This window comes from Magallana gigas, chromosome 7 (genome assembly GCF_963853765.1).
Source record: "Magallana gigas chromosome 7, xbMagGiga1.1, whole genome shotgun sequence".
Lineage (NCBI taxonomy): Eukaryota > Metazoa > Mollusca > Bivalvia > Ostreida > Ostreidae > Magallana > Magallana gigas.
The window spans coordinates 33,732,474-33,746,539 of NC_088859.1; the positions used below are offsets into that span (position 1 = coordinate 33,732,474).

General features: G+C 33.5%; 1 protein-coding gene across 1 annotated transcript; it reads right to left on the minus strand.

Moving 5' to 3' along the window:
• Positions 1-4,233: 4,233 nt before the first annotated feature.
• Positions 4,234-11,769, minus strand: LOC105345968 (prostaglandin E2 receptor EP4 subtype). The gene is made up of 2 exons (XM_011454377.4): positions 10,213-11,769; positions 4,234-4,632 (listed from the first exon to the last, which is right to left on the minus strand). Exons 1-2 carry the CDS (start codon positions 11,017-11,019, stop codon positions 4,294-4,296), a joined length of 1,146 nt encoding a protein of 381 aa, XP_011452679.3. The 5' UTR covers positions 11,020-11,769; the 3' UTR covers positions 4,234-4,293.
• Positions 11,770-14,066: the final 2,297 nt, after the last annotated feature.

The window sequence follows — 14,066 nt, forward strand, 5'->3', positions numbered from 1 at the left end:
TGAACGCGTGGGGAAGATGATGTCAAAGTATAGCATGAGGTAACTTTTTCCGTACATAATTTTGTGAAATGAATTGTGCATATTCAATGAAAATTTCTAAAAATTATAATTTTGTTCTTTAAGAATGATATAATTCTGTAAGAAACGAGTTAGCTTGTCAAATACTATCATAGTAAAAGTACATATATCATATAGAGTGTAACCTACCTACGTAACTCAATACCTTGAAATTCGGCCTGTTGTATTAGAAATATTTTGCGTCTGGGCGAAATTTATTAATGTTTATATAAATTATGTACCAATGTTTTAGATATCATCATTATTCATTATGGCACTGTTTATTAGCCGTACATGCATCAAATTACAAACGGAACAATCTAGACTCTTTGAAAAAAAGATATAAATTGTCTCTGTTTTCCTGGTACAGAAATAGATACTTTAACAAAGCCACGGCTAGGCATCGGGTTAATTATTCTTCTCGACAACTCAAATGACTAAACCAGAGGATCAAACGTATTATATTTACACACAATGATCAGAAGCAAACACTAGACTCTTACTGCTCTATAGCTAAAAGCGTTCAATGCTAATGAGGAATAAGGAAAAAATAGGCTTCAAGCTAATGTCTATGTATCTATTGTTATTGGAATTTATCTATTGGACACAACACTATAAGTACACTGTTATTAAGAGAAACAGTGAGTTATCCCACTCAAAACCTTGACACATAAAGAGTATGATTTCAAATTGATTCCTTGAAGTTTTAACCACTTCTACATTGTACATGTAATACTATTCGCGAGAATGAAATTTTCGCGAGCTTCTCAAAAGTCTCATTATTGGCATTAATATATACAGGGAAATATTCGCCCCCGTTTAATTCCCCATTTCACCCTCGTCAGCAGGTGAATTTAAGACTGGGCGAATTCCAATGTTCCAAGTTATCTCTTTAGTCCACGAGTGTGTGTGGGCGAATTTAAGTCAGGGCGAACCGTTTGAAAGTGTAGAAGGGCGAAAATAACACGGGGCGAAAACAACCCTGTAAACAGTATTTCTCTCCGCCAATGTCAGTCACATTTGGTTAAAACTATCTATATAGGCACAATCTCTAATCAAAGTACTGAAGAACTGACGGGGGTTGATTTTGTCGATGTTTGTTTATTATCTTAAAATCAATGATATGTTATTTTGCATTACATGTACATGCAGTTTCTAATTTGTATTTGAATTACGCATATTTTTATAATATGAATTTTTAGACTTTTTCGACAAGAATGTCGAGAAACCCCCATATGAATCATATTAAATAATATTTAGAGTAAAATTAATTCAATCAAACTATGTATCAGTAATACAAAATTAGCTCGAAAATTGTATGGATCCAAGCAATATTGAACTCTAGTCTTGTTCAACAAAACGCTCGGCTGACACCGTACATCTCCGACAAGCATTTACGGAGACAGCCGAGCGTTGAGTTGAACGAGACTATCTTGAACTCTGGCGTAGGAATACATACGACTACAAAAAATATTTAGATTGTTCGTACCATTTAAAATCTGACTATTTTCAAGGTATTTATAAATAAGTTTCCTTGAAAAACAATGCTTTAGCATACATTACATCGAATTCATCAATCATTTTCAAGAACTAAGTCTTGTCAGCGATTTGTGCTGAGGTCCAAACACTGTTTCACTTTCGGTTTGTCTGAGTAACTGCATAGGAGAGTTGATTAAAATCAACTCCCAAAAACTGGTCCCTACAACCCTGTATTTCATGTACAATAGTTGCTTTACAGTGCGTTAAACAGTAAAATGATTTCATGTGAATAGAGTTACATATTTTAGGTCCAGTTTTGAATGGTGCGACTTCATCAATAGTGTGACCTCCAGGCACGTAGCATCAAGGGGGGGGGGGGGGGGCAGGGGGGGGGCTGGCCCCCCGACTTTTTCTCGCAGCAACAAATTTTTTAAAATTTACATATAAAAAGTTGAATTATCATGGAGTTGGCCCCCCCACTTTTTTGGGAGTATGTAAAAAATTGATATGAAAATAAGGAAAGGAGGAGTAAAATTGAAGTTATATACTACGCCAGCCTCCCCCCCCCCCCCCCCCCCGCCACGGATTAGGATTTTGAAGATTTTGGGAAAGTTAAGATTTCCCTTTTTTTTTTCTTTTTTTCTTTTTTTCTTTTTTGCTTGTCAAGATTTTTTGGATGAGTCTGGCCCCCCAACTTTCAAAAACGATGCTACGTGCCTGACCTCTATGCGATCTACCTATATATAGTCGTTCTAAAAGAGTTAAAATAGTTTATTTTCTGGCATTCTACAGACTTCATTTAAACATTCAATATCTGTTAAACATTTTTTGATAAATAATTTATATATTTTGAATTTTATCACAACTACAAGAATTTAGTTAGTTTTTTTTCGCTAAAGTAAATAGTTTTGTTTACATTTAAAGCGCTCCGTCCTTGTTAATATCGAAAATCTCTTTGAGCGAGTGAAGAAGTAGTAGTTTTAGGCGAAAAAACTTTGAGAACTTTCTCTTCTATGGTCAAAAATGAGCGACGGACTCTTGCTGCAATTGTAACAACGAAACCTTATCCGAAATTCCAGAAATAAACCACCACATAGTGCTTAAGATTAATTTGTATGATACGAAACAAAATGAAAAGCAAATAATGGAATTGATTCTCCAAAAAAGGTCAGAAAAAGAATCGAAAAAGTATTCAAAACGCAAAAACCCAACATAAATTCAAATCAAGTAGCTAGGGAAATCCTTACAACTGTCTCTTACGTGGGTATGATCACCAAATGTACATAAAATATAGCCACCATTTCCCGCTAAATGCAAGATTCATCACTGTATTGCCAGGCTTCAGGAGTGGGGGTTTTCAACATTGGGGAAGTCTTGCTATAAAAAAACCGGCAGTATTTTTTTGTTGAGAATGTAAAAAAAAACCGCTTCCGTTAACGAGAAAACATAATACTTAGTGTATATTAAACAATAAAATACTTTCTTTCAAATTGGTGATTCATGCGAGATATGAAGGTGGCGACATTGCAGAAAAAATACATAACCTGCGTTAGCGTGTTATGTAATCTTTTCTGCAATGATCGCCTCATTCATAACCCACTTGAATCATCAAAGAAAGCATTTTAGTGTTTATATTTACATCCTTCTATTAACAAATTTATATATTGATTGTAAAAAGTAAGTAAAAGTATCTAAATTACTGTTAATGTACATCGATATCAGAACCTTAGCTAAAAGAAAAAGTCAAATCGTTTCCTATGGGAATTTGAGTCTGACATCATTAGACATTAGAAATTAGACTTTTAAATTGACCCGTGCGTGCACGGGTTGACATTGCATATTATATCGGACATTAAGGAAATAATCTATACATCGACACACCGTATTGTTGACATTTACATAACCAATTATGCTCTTAATTTTACTACACTCTGCTTAGTTAGAATAATCTAACTGTGTCTCGGGACAGGCCTTCATCACAGTTAATATTCCTCCCAAATACCCGTAATATAGCAAACAATTGCAGAATCGCTCTGAAACGAGAAGCTGCATTGAAAATAACAGTCAAATTATTCATAACAAACCATTTTGAGGCTGTAAATACCTTTCATCTAAATATTTATTCATATCAATGAAGAATTCAACACTTTTTCATCATTTATTTTCCATGTCTACTCGGTTAAATTTACAAACCATGTTGACATTTGAAACTCTCGGGATTTTTCATATTCAATGCACTGAGTTTGAGTTATCTCCTGTATTTTGTTTGATGAACAGAATATATAAAAAATTTCAATAAAAAATTACACGTATTTGTATTATCGTTTCTGAGTTCATCCATGCAATTGTGATAGTGTGGAAACATAAACTAAAGTGATTTAGCGTGAATCTAATGCGCAAGCGCAAGATTGTAAAATCCAAAAAATCCAGTTGATTTCCGGATTTTTTAAAGGAAATTTCGTTGATTATTAATTAGCGAAGCTTGATTTAGAAAAACTAAAAACAAAATAGTAATCTTCAATTACCAAAGATGTTTAAAATATATAAAACAAAAGACAGTACTCTTCCGATTTCTCGGTATTAAAGCCAAAACATTCGAGTCTATTATTTTAATATAGATTGTATATTATATAACAATACCAAATGAACAGGCACACTACAAACGTCGTTTGCATGAAGAACATATATAACAAAAGAATTGATTTTCTTTTTATTATAAGAAAATGTTATACACAGCATTGCTCTTAAGTGATTAAATTATATTTGTTGAGCATCATTTATATCATCTGGCATGATGTTAGCATTAATCTCAGCCAAATTGTCATCGACATCTTTGCTCGGTGATTTCCGGTGTCGCAGGCTGTGTCTGATAATTGCTATTCTTTCACTTCCGTAGCTATGGATACCTGACAAGCGCTGTAAAAACGTTGATTTGAATCGTTTCGTGCGCTTGACAAAACAGATGATATTTTCCCTTCTTAACAAGATGTAGACCCATGGGTCCAAAATTTGGTTGAATGATGCAAGTCTGATGGCAAGTAAATCACATGACTCGCATAACTGCGTCCATTTTGATTGATTTAATACAACTCTTATCTGTAAAATAAATTATAAAACTCATAATTATTAATATATATCTCATTTCATTTTGACGCTAATTAAACCCCCCCCCCCCAAAAAAAAATCAACAAAAAAACAATGGCATTTCACTATTGATTTTGTAACATTATATCCAAACTACTCTTTTATCATAAGGTACACGTTTACATTTATAAAATGCGTCGGAAAAAACTCACGGTTAATCAGATCTTTTTCTTTATTCCCTCATGGGAAATTATAAATGTATCATTATTACCCTATGAGATATTCATGACACGAAATTAGACATGAGAGAGAAAATATCTGATCAACTCATAATGTTATCAATTTTTATTTCTAATTTGTGAGGAATTTTTTGCCATTAATACATGGAACAGGTCTTCGGAGCATTCACATTAAAACGAAGATGGAGCAGTTATTGATTGACAGATCCTGAACGCCGCAGATGTATGTTTTGCAAAAAATGAGTTAAATTAATAGTCATTTCATTTTCAAAAAAAGTAATTGATGGCATCAAGCAAACAGACTTGCTAATGACAAATTTTAGAGTATATGTATGTAATAAGCCGTATTATAGTGTATACATCCAACAATTATTTAATGATATATAAGAAACTGGTTAAACCCGTACATTTTATAACTTTATAATTCATCGTATTTATAACGCTATCTATAATAATATGTTTCAAAATTAATCATGAATAAAACGTATGTCAATATAAATCGTTATATACGCATTTTTATATCTTGATTATTACTTGCAAAATTAAAAGTTCAATATCTGACAGCAATTTAAATTTACATAAGTTTCATAAAGTAGCCTACCCCTCCTTCAAAACTTAATCTGATGAATGTTATTGAATCATCAAGTAATTAGCGTTTATTACCCTTCTCTTAAATTTATTAATAATTAACAAAAGCTGCTTTTTTATTGCCAGCAATTTTAAGTCTCATTTATAAAATATGTACGATGTCGATATTATATTACCAATAACTGATGTCGAATGACGAAATGATTTCGGATTTTTAGCCCCCTCCCTTAAACTTCATGAACTTGGTTCTCCATCCGACATTGATTTTTTGGTCACATCCCTAATACTTGACGGCCTCGCAGCATATTTTTTTTAAGTGGGGGAGGATAAATGTTGTTTTCATAATTGTTGACAGGAAAAAAAGTTAAAAGCTTCTTGTTCCTAGCCAGAGCTTATTATCCACTACTATTTTAAGTACCGGTACCTACGTGCGGTGTGGGTGTTGCCTTTTCTTCAACAGGACCTGTTCAATCAAAAATATTAATTTTCACCATCACTATTTATACTCTATCGTGAATATTAGAAAAATGGTGTGGGATGCAGTTGGTTGTTGGCCGGGGGGTGGGGGGGAGGGTGATTCATTTAATTTTTTGCGAAGAAGCAAGATACGTCATTTTATAATGAAATGTCGTCATCTGTGGACGATGCCGTAACCCTAGACTTCAGTAAACAAATCAATCTCTCTGTAACTTGAGGAACTGAAGAATAGTTACACGTAATTACATTTGGAGATAATTACGTCAAATTGTAACTACACTACACTAGAATTAGCCGTTATAGAAAAATCAGCATGGATTTGATTCATCGAATTGGAAGTTTAAAAGGAAAGTGAAATAAAATTTACCACCGCCAAAGAAGTTAATATTTACTGCTTAACGTAATCAATATTTGGACCAGTTACATTCATACTGAACTCCATTATTGGAGTAGTTCAAGGACTTTCAGCAAGATAAATTACTAAAATAAAATTTTAGTACCTAGATTCCCAGCCATAAATTCTTAATTATGTATTTGCCTACTACAGCCGGGGTTGTGACCATCTTATTTCTACAGTTTAAGTACATTTATAAAATATCGTTTGACGGCAAATTTAAAGATGGAAGAATGAAGTAGTATGTAGTAGACGCAGGACTTAATATTGGCCTGGGTACCTTAGTAGTGGGGTACAAGCGTGTTATCTGTTAAATTTTGAAGACAATCTCCATCTGTGAAAGCGTTCCAACAAGCGAAAAACAGTAAGAGTTGTCCTTAGGCTTCTCCTTCTGGCAAATAACAATTTGGAAAAAAGTAACTGAATTTGAATGGGATTTTTTTTTCTCATTCCAAAAATAAGCATATATCAGAAATACGTGTAAAAGTATGCACTGCTTTACTGCCATAAAAAATGTAAAAATTTTGCTTTGGCAAATAGTTACATAATGGAAATTTGAATGTTATTTATATGAAAACTGAGTAGTAAATGACTGTTTTATATGACTTGACAAAATATAAGTATTTAACAATAATTTTTGTGAAATTGACACTTGGGCTTATATTTAACATTAAATAGATTGTAGGGAAAGCGGCAAACTTTTCTTCGAAATTGAAATCATATTGAAGAACGGTAATCAATTTAGTATATTATGCATGGAATTAAATTCCCACGAAGGAACCCTAAACGTTTGAGTTTGATATTTGCCCCTTTTTTATGATGTTGTTGCTGACATCCGTATGCGATTGATTATCCTTGAAACACCAAATAAATTTTTGTTTGAAAATCAGGAAAATAATTTCCACAAAAATGAAAAAAAAAGTCTTTATATAAACGAATCGCAGGAAAGATATTTCTCTTCATGAACTGTCAATAAACCACAACTGTATACTTAAGGTGTACGACATTACGACATTCAGAACCTCAACTGTGTACTTAATGTACTAGTGCACGACATTAAACCAAACAAAAAGATTACCAAAGTAGAAAGCAACGTAAATCCTTTTTTTTTGGGGGGGGGGGGGTGAGGTGAAGAAGGAAAACAATATATTTTACGATCGTTTTTCGATCGCCTGTAAGTTTGCAAACAGCTTACACAGTGTACATCCTGTTTTTTTTTTTTTTTTAAAGGTCTTTAAGCAACAACCTACGCAGTTTAAAATGAGAGATGCATAATCAATATAACCACACTGGTACTATTATAGTCTCAATACTGCCTGGCAAACATTGTCAGCCTTTCTGATTTGCGCAGTATCCACAAAAAAGAATGAAAAGAGACAAAGTATATGAAAAGAAAACAAAAACGATCAAAAACCAAAAAAAAACTATACATGAACAAGAAACTTAATAACACCGATGCGTTGAATTAGAAAGTATAAAGTATAGCTTAAGGAGCGCTGTTGTTGTTTATTCTGCTGGAATTTCTCTCTTAGACAGACATAATGATCGGACTGTAGCTAGTGCGAAAACGTGTGTTTGTTGGGGCGACTCTCGCATAGCTTTACTTTAACAGCGGGTTCACTTTTTATCTTGTAAGACATCAAGGCTGTTGCTCAGAACCAAGGAGTCTCCTCTATTAATTTAAGTCAACAGAAATACCACAAAGCTTTCGAACGAAGAGCTGATATTAGAGGTCAGATTTTGATAATGAACACGTGTAAGTTTTACTCCGATTCTGATTGTATATTACATTAAAACTGTCATCAGTACATCAACTAAGGATATGCAATACAGAACATCACATTTATTTGGTACCACAAGCTAAAAAAGACAAATATGAATTGATATGAAAAATGTTTGAGTTTTTAGACAATTTGTACATGACAATGCTTTTTATAACAAAAGTCAATGGACAATGATTTTTTTCAGGTTAAAAAAATGAAATGAGTAAAAATAGATAAACTAAAACGGTAACTTTCATGAATGACTTGTTGACGACAAACAAGGGAGTCCGTACTTTAAGACGCTATACAGCAAATCAGTAAAAACTGACAGTAGCACTCAGAAATTTCCATCCCATCGTTAATTTAGTGACAGCTAGAAGGAAGCAAAATCAAAGTCTTGATAAATCGTCATGGGAGTGTTAATAGTATTTTGAAACATCTAGTTTATCAGTTTGTAAGTGGATAGCGAGGATGCTTTTAAAGCCATTGGAGTTCATTTATACGAGTTCACGAAAGCTTTTTTTTTTTTTTTTTTTTTTTTACAAAGGGTTGGAGAAGCAGAAAGAAAACATATCAAAGACCGAAGATAGCGTGATGACTAATTACTTTGTCAGTCAGGGTTTCGTGTAGTTTTTCTATGAAACGGTTAGTTATTTGGCAAGATCGATTCTAATTAGCGTTTTCTTAATTTAATAGATGACACTCTGGGGTCTTATTCAAAATACAATTATAACATGTAGTTTTTTTTTCAATTATGGTCTAAAAACTGAGATCCATATACACAGACGAGATAACGAAAATAAAAGCGAAAGTTTTAGATAGAAATATATTTGCAAAGTTGCCTTGTTTTCCCGTTGGATTTGAATATTGGACTATTTAAAGCCAACATTACTGCCATCGATATCTTAAAACGTTTACTTAATAAAGTTCCTCAGTGGAATTAAGATCCTTAGAATAAAGTTGTACATGCGTGTATATTTTGATTGATTTATTAATTAATCTCGATTATTTATGAGAAAAGGGAGAAGGAATGTCTGAGATTGGAAATATGTTTTATACACAAAGGTGCCACCTTTTCCGGCCGGATATAATTTTTTTTAAACTTTTCAAAGACAAAGTTATTGTCTTCTCAAATCATTGTCTTTGGGTTTGATATCTTTAATACAAAGTCATATAATCTGACTAATCAATTAAGAGATGAGAGTTATGAGAAAAAGGAAAAGCAAGAGCTTCTTTTACTCCTCCCTTAAGATATTGGGTAAGACAATTGCCCCCTCATTACGATCAAGTAAATTTTCTCCGCATGCACGCTTTATTATTTGTCTTCATCACTCAGCCCACAGATTAATTTGATGTTTTTGAACCCTGAGGAGGAAATTTTTAATCGTTAGCACGAAGAAAGGCATACACAAGCATATGTCATACAGTCAACAAGATTCGTTCTTAATGCCCCCGATTCTGATATCGATCCGGGTATACATGTACCTATCTTTAAAATGCTCTGTGTTTTTGCCATTCTTGCAAAGAATAATTATGCCCTGAAATAAGAAGCTTTATTTGTGTTTATGTAGAATTTAATTGAGGGAAAAATTTTGATTGACTTAGGTTTTTATCTTTTGGTTTAATCTAGGGAGATTATTTCAACCCAATTCTGTTTTCTTTGGATTCTTGCTTCAATTAATTTTTTAACATTTATATTTTGTGCGTCACAAATATCTAGACGTGATAAAATATGATATGAAACTACCAAAAGAAACACGCATTTTTTGTTTTTCTATCCTATCGTTTTCGTGGCACTGGCACCTTTAATCTTGGCCGTTCACAAGTTTCCAATTTATTTAACATGAGTAATAGTCTTTAGATATGCCCTGGAAGCCTGTTGGTGGCAGAAGAAAAATTAAATGTCGTGAGAACATAATGCAGAACGACCGACTCTAAAAACTTCCAAAACACAAGTACTGAAGGTTTGATGCTTAAAATTTAGAACACTCTTATCCCGTAAGGTTAAAACTTTTTCAATATTTATATTCATAATTCAATTCATAACTTTATTTATCACCTATTAAACAGAGCTGTCTCATGAAAACATCTTTTGGACGACATAATCAAACATCTTTCGAAACATACGTACCATTAAAGGAGAATAGCAAATTCCAAAAACGATTAAGATGGCCGATAGGAAAACCATAAGATAGATGTCATTTCGTCTCCTTCGCCTAGAGCTGGCACTGTTGACACTGCACTTTCTCTCTTGCAAATCTTTTCGTCGAATTTCTTTGGCAAGTGTCACAATTAAAATGATATTGAATGTAGCCGTCATGAATATGAGTGCGATTCCCGTCGAGGCATACAGGTACGAATAAATGTACTGTAACGTAGACTGTCCATAAAAATTGAAGAAACACCAAGAACCAGGAAAATGATTAACGTTTTCTCCAAAACCTAAAATCGGCAAAGTGGCTATCGTTATGGACAACAGATACAGAAGCGCTGTGATAATGTTGACTCTTTGCTCGCTGATGTTCCGTTTGTAGAAATATGGACAGCAGACGGCAAGGAAACGTTCTAATGACATAAAAGAAATGAAGAAAATAGTTGTTAAACCAGCAAATATTAAGATAAAAGCAAAGTAGTCACAGGTTGCTTGTCCTCCGACCCATTCAAAGTTGTTTAAATAGTTCACAAGGACAAGAGGAGTCGATGCTAAAATTCCGAACAAATCCGTTATAGAAAGGGCTCCCACAAGACGATAGAAATTTTTCCACTTATGTCTTTTCGATGTCCTCACTAATACAAAAATAGCCAGTAAGTTACCTAAAACTCTACACACAAACATGGAAATCACAGTAGCACTGGATGGCGCTGATAAAAACATATTTGTAGTATTCGAAATATTCAAACCTAAGCTTTTATTGATAATCGCATCTGAGTTTTCCATGCCAAAGGAAATAGCTCAGTGTACTTCTACGATCTAGAGCAACTTCAAACATCAGTCATTTGATCCATATATGACGCAAGCTTAAAATATCCAATATTGTTATTATCACTGTCATTTCTATCAATTTCATTGTCGTAATTACAGGACGAAGCTGGAAAACCTGTGCACCGTACTCAGCAAAGGCGAGTATTAATACGATTGAGTTCTGTCTACAGTAAAGTATGCGTCTCACTATCCATTCGACTCATCAAAGTGTCGCAGCAGTACTGGGTTTATCAATGTTGTCGATCGCTTGTTCGTTGCAAGCAGCGCTGATGAAAACATTTCCATTTTTTTTTTCATCTAATCGCAACAAGAAACATATGGTCCCGAGTATCAAGGTAACCTTTCTGATGACAATCATTGGATTTGCAATGTGTAATCAATATTAAAACCCAATTTCCCTAGCTGCTAAAACCATTGTTAAAATACCAGATTTGCAAGGAGTTTGAAATTAAACTCCAGGAAGCTGGGATTGTAATCAGTTTCATTTGTTGTCGAAATGGACTTTCATTCAATACTCTCCGCCATTTTGGCACTACTTTGTTTCAGATTGCCACGATCAAACATTGACCGGATATAGCACCGTAAAAGTAATAAACAAGTCTACAGGAGCCAACTTAAACAGCTCGATAGTAAGCGTAGAAACGGTTGGTAACAACCATTAAATCACACCGTTTAAATTATGAGCGGTAGTATATCTCCGGGAGACGGTCTGGTCATTATTTAGATAAACGCCAACTTCATTCAAGAGATATTATAAAATAACAACCCTATTAGCACCAATTATTATGATTTAGATGATATTCAGTTACAGTTTAACGACATTTCATTGATATAAACATTGTCCCGTTTTAAGTTCGCAAGCACGACTACACTTATTTCAGAACTTCCCCCCAAATGTTTTTTTTCAAGAGGGAGGGACCTATTTTTGATAAATTTGCTTTGTAAATTTTAGAAATTTAAATTTACTAGGGAGGAGGTTTCCAACCCCCCCCCCCTTCTATATCCGCGCGCATGTACAGATAATCAAATTCAAACGTTTCCTTGAGACAAAACATTTCTTGAACGTTGTACACATGCAAAAACTTGGAACTGGAGCATGATTTGAATAAATGTACATTATGCAATAAAAATATAAATTGATCAGCTAATTTTTAATTGGTTTATGTGTGAAATAAAACTAGTAGCTCAATTTACACTTCACACAATTGCATCAAAAGCTGTTAAAGGCCCTCCACATCCCCGAATTAAAAGGTCGATTTTGAGCAGTTAATGCACTGTTGTAAAAAAAATTAAGCATGGGAAGCCCCAACCTGGACCCAGGGCAAAGGTACTGTAATTTCTTTTAATGAATCTCAATTTTTTCAAACATTGTTAATTTTTATCATTGCAAATCCCGACCTTTTGCGTTTGTGCCGGAACTTTTCCTTGAACATCCTGTACTGGTTTTTATATAAGTAGTTATACAATTTTCGAAATATTGAATAAGTCGCATTTCAAGATTTAAATCTAGATGGTACGGTTTCATAAATATGTCTATCATTACAGTCGGCTAATCAGCGCTTCAAACAGTATCAAAGTGAAAAGCAACACTGCTATTTTTCAGAAGACAGTTTAGGTAAAGGGGGAAATAAAACCATTTTAACAAGAGCTTGGACTTTGGGTAGTTGTGTCAAACAACAATTTTTAACGTGACGAAGGACTGTCTATTTCATTGCTATCCACTCAGCCATGGCTAATTGTATGAATTCTTAGTAAGATCATTTCTTATCCACGACCCTTTGACCAATTATGCAAAATGAGAGCACAGGGTATATTAATATTCTTAATGAAATGTTTGCGTGTAGTTTACATTATCGATGTATTTTTATCTTTAATATGTCTGTCGATGATGTCATTTCTAGTATAAAGTATGATACACCGAAAATGTTTCTTCATCTGCACGGAATGTAATTCTCTATGGGAATATCTAACAGGCGAGTGTTTTGAATTCATTTTTACAATTATGCACTTGGGGGAAATGGTACATTTTATATTTCAATCAATTATGCAGGTTTACCATTAAAGCAGCAGCTGAAAAGTCCTGGAATATTGGCATAATGTGTGCCATACAAAACAGTTCAACTGCGTACAAATATAGTAACAAGGTAAGAAATCAAAGTACTGAAGTACTGACGGGAGTTGATTTTATTGATTATTTTTATGCTGTTATCAACGATATGTTATTTTGCTCGGCAAGTAGTTCCTTAGCTGTATATGAATAATATTGCGCACATTTTTCTAATATGAATTCTTCTTGGCTTTTCCAAGAAGAATTCCGAGCTGCATGTATAGTATGGTAAAACCCCACACATTGTTATTTGACTCGGAACATAGAAACGTATCATTTATATAAAATTTCAGGTCAGATGAAATTTTCAGGTCAATTCAAATTTTCAAGTCTCTCATATGTTTGCGTAAATAATTCATATGGATGTCATTTCATGATATTGTTCTACCACATTTCATATGAAAAGATAATAATCTTACACACAAAGTCATTTTATTTCACGCAAAACATAAAAGTATATCATTTATATAAAGTTTTAGGTCATTCAGGTATTTAGTATTTCAGGTCTTTAGTATGGCCCGGTCCAAACACTGATTCACTTCCGGTTTGCCAGAGTAACTGCATAGGAGAGTTTATTAAAATCAACTCCCAAAAATCAGAGTTTTCAGGTTCGTACTTCCATTTTAAGTCATTTTATTTGACGCAAACATAATTTAAAAGTATATCATTTATATAAAGTTTCAGGTCATTCAGGTCTTTAGTAATGGCCCGGTTCAAACACCGTTTCACTTCTGGTTTGCTAGGGTAACTGCAAAGGAAAGTTGATTAAAATCAACTCCCAAAAATCAACCTTTAAACGCAGTCGTTTATATTTTTTGATCCAACATTAATTTGCACTTTTATTTTATTTTTGTAAACATTAAATTCCTTTGATTAATTTTTTTTTTCAAATCAG

Excerpts from the sequence above, each read along its gene's own strand:
- LOC105345968 (XM_011454377.4), bottom strand. The coding sequence starts at position 11,019 with ATGGAAAACTCAGATGCGATTATCAATAAAAGCTTAGGTTTGAATATT. Across the intron at positions 4,633-10,212 it reads TTTGCTATTCTCCTTTAATG|ATAAGAGTTGTATTAAATCA; the intron begins GTACGTATGTTT and ends TTTATTTTACAG.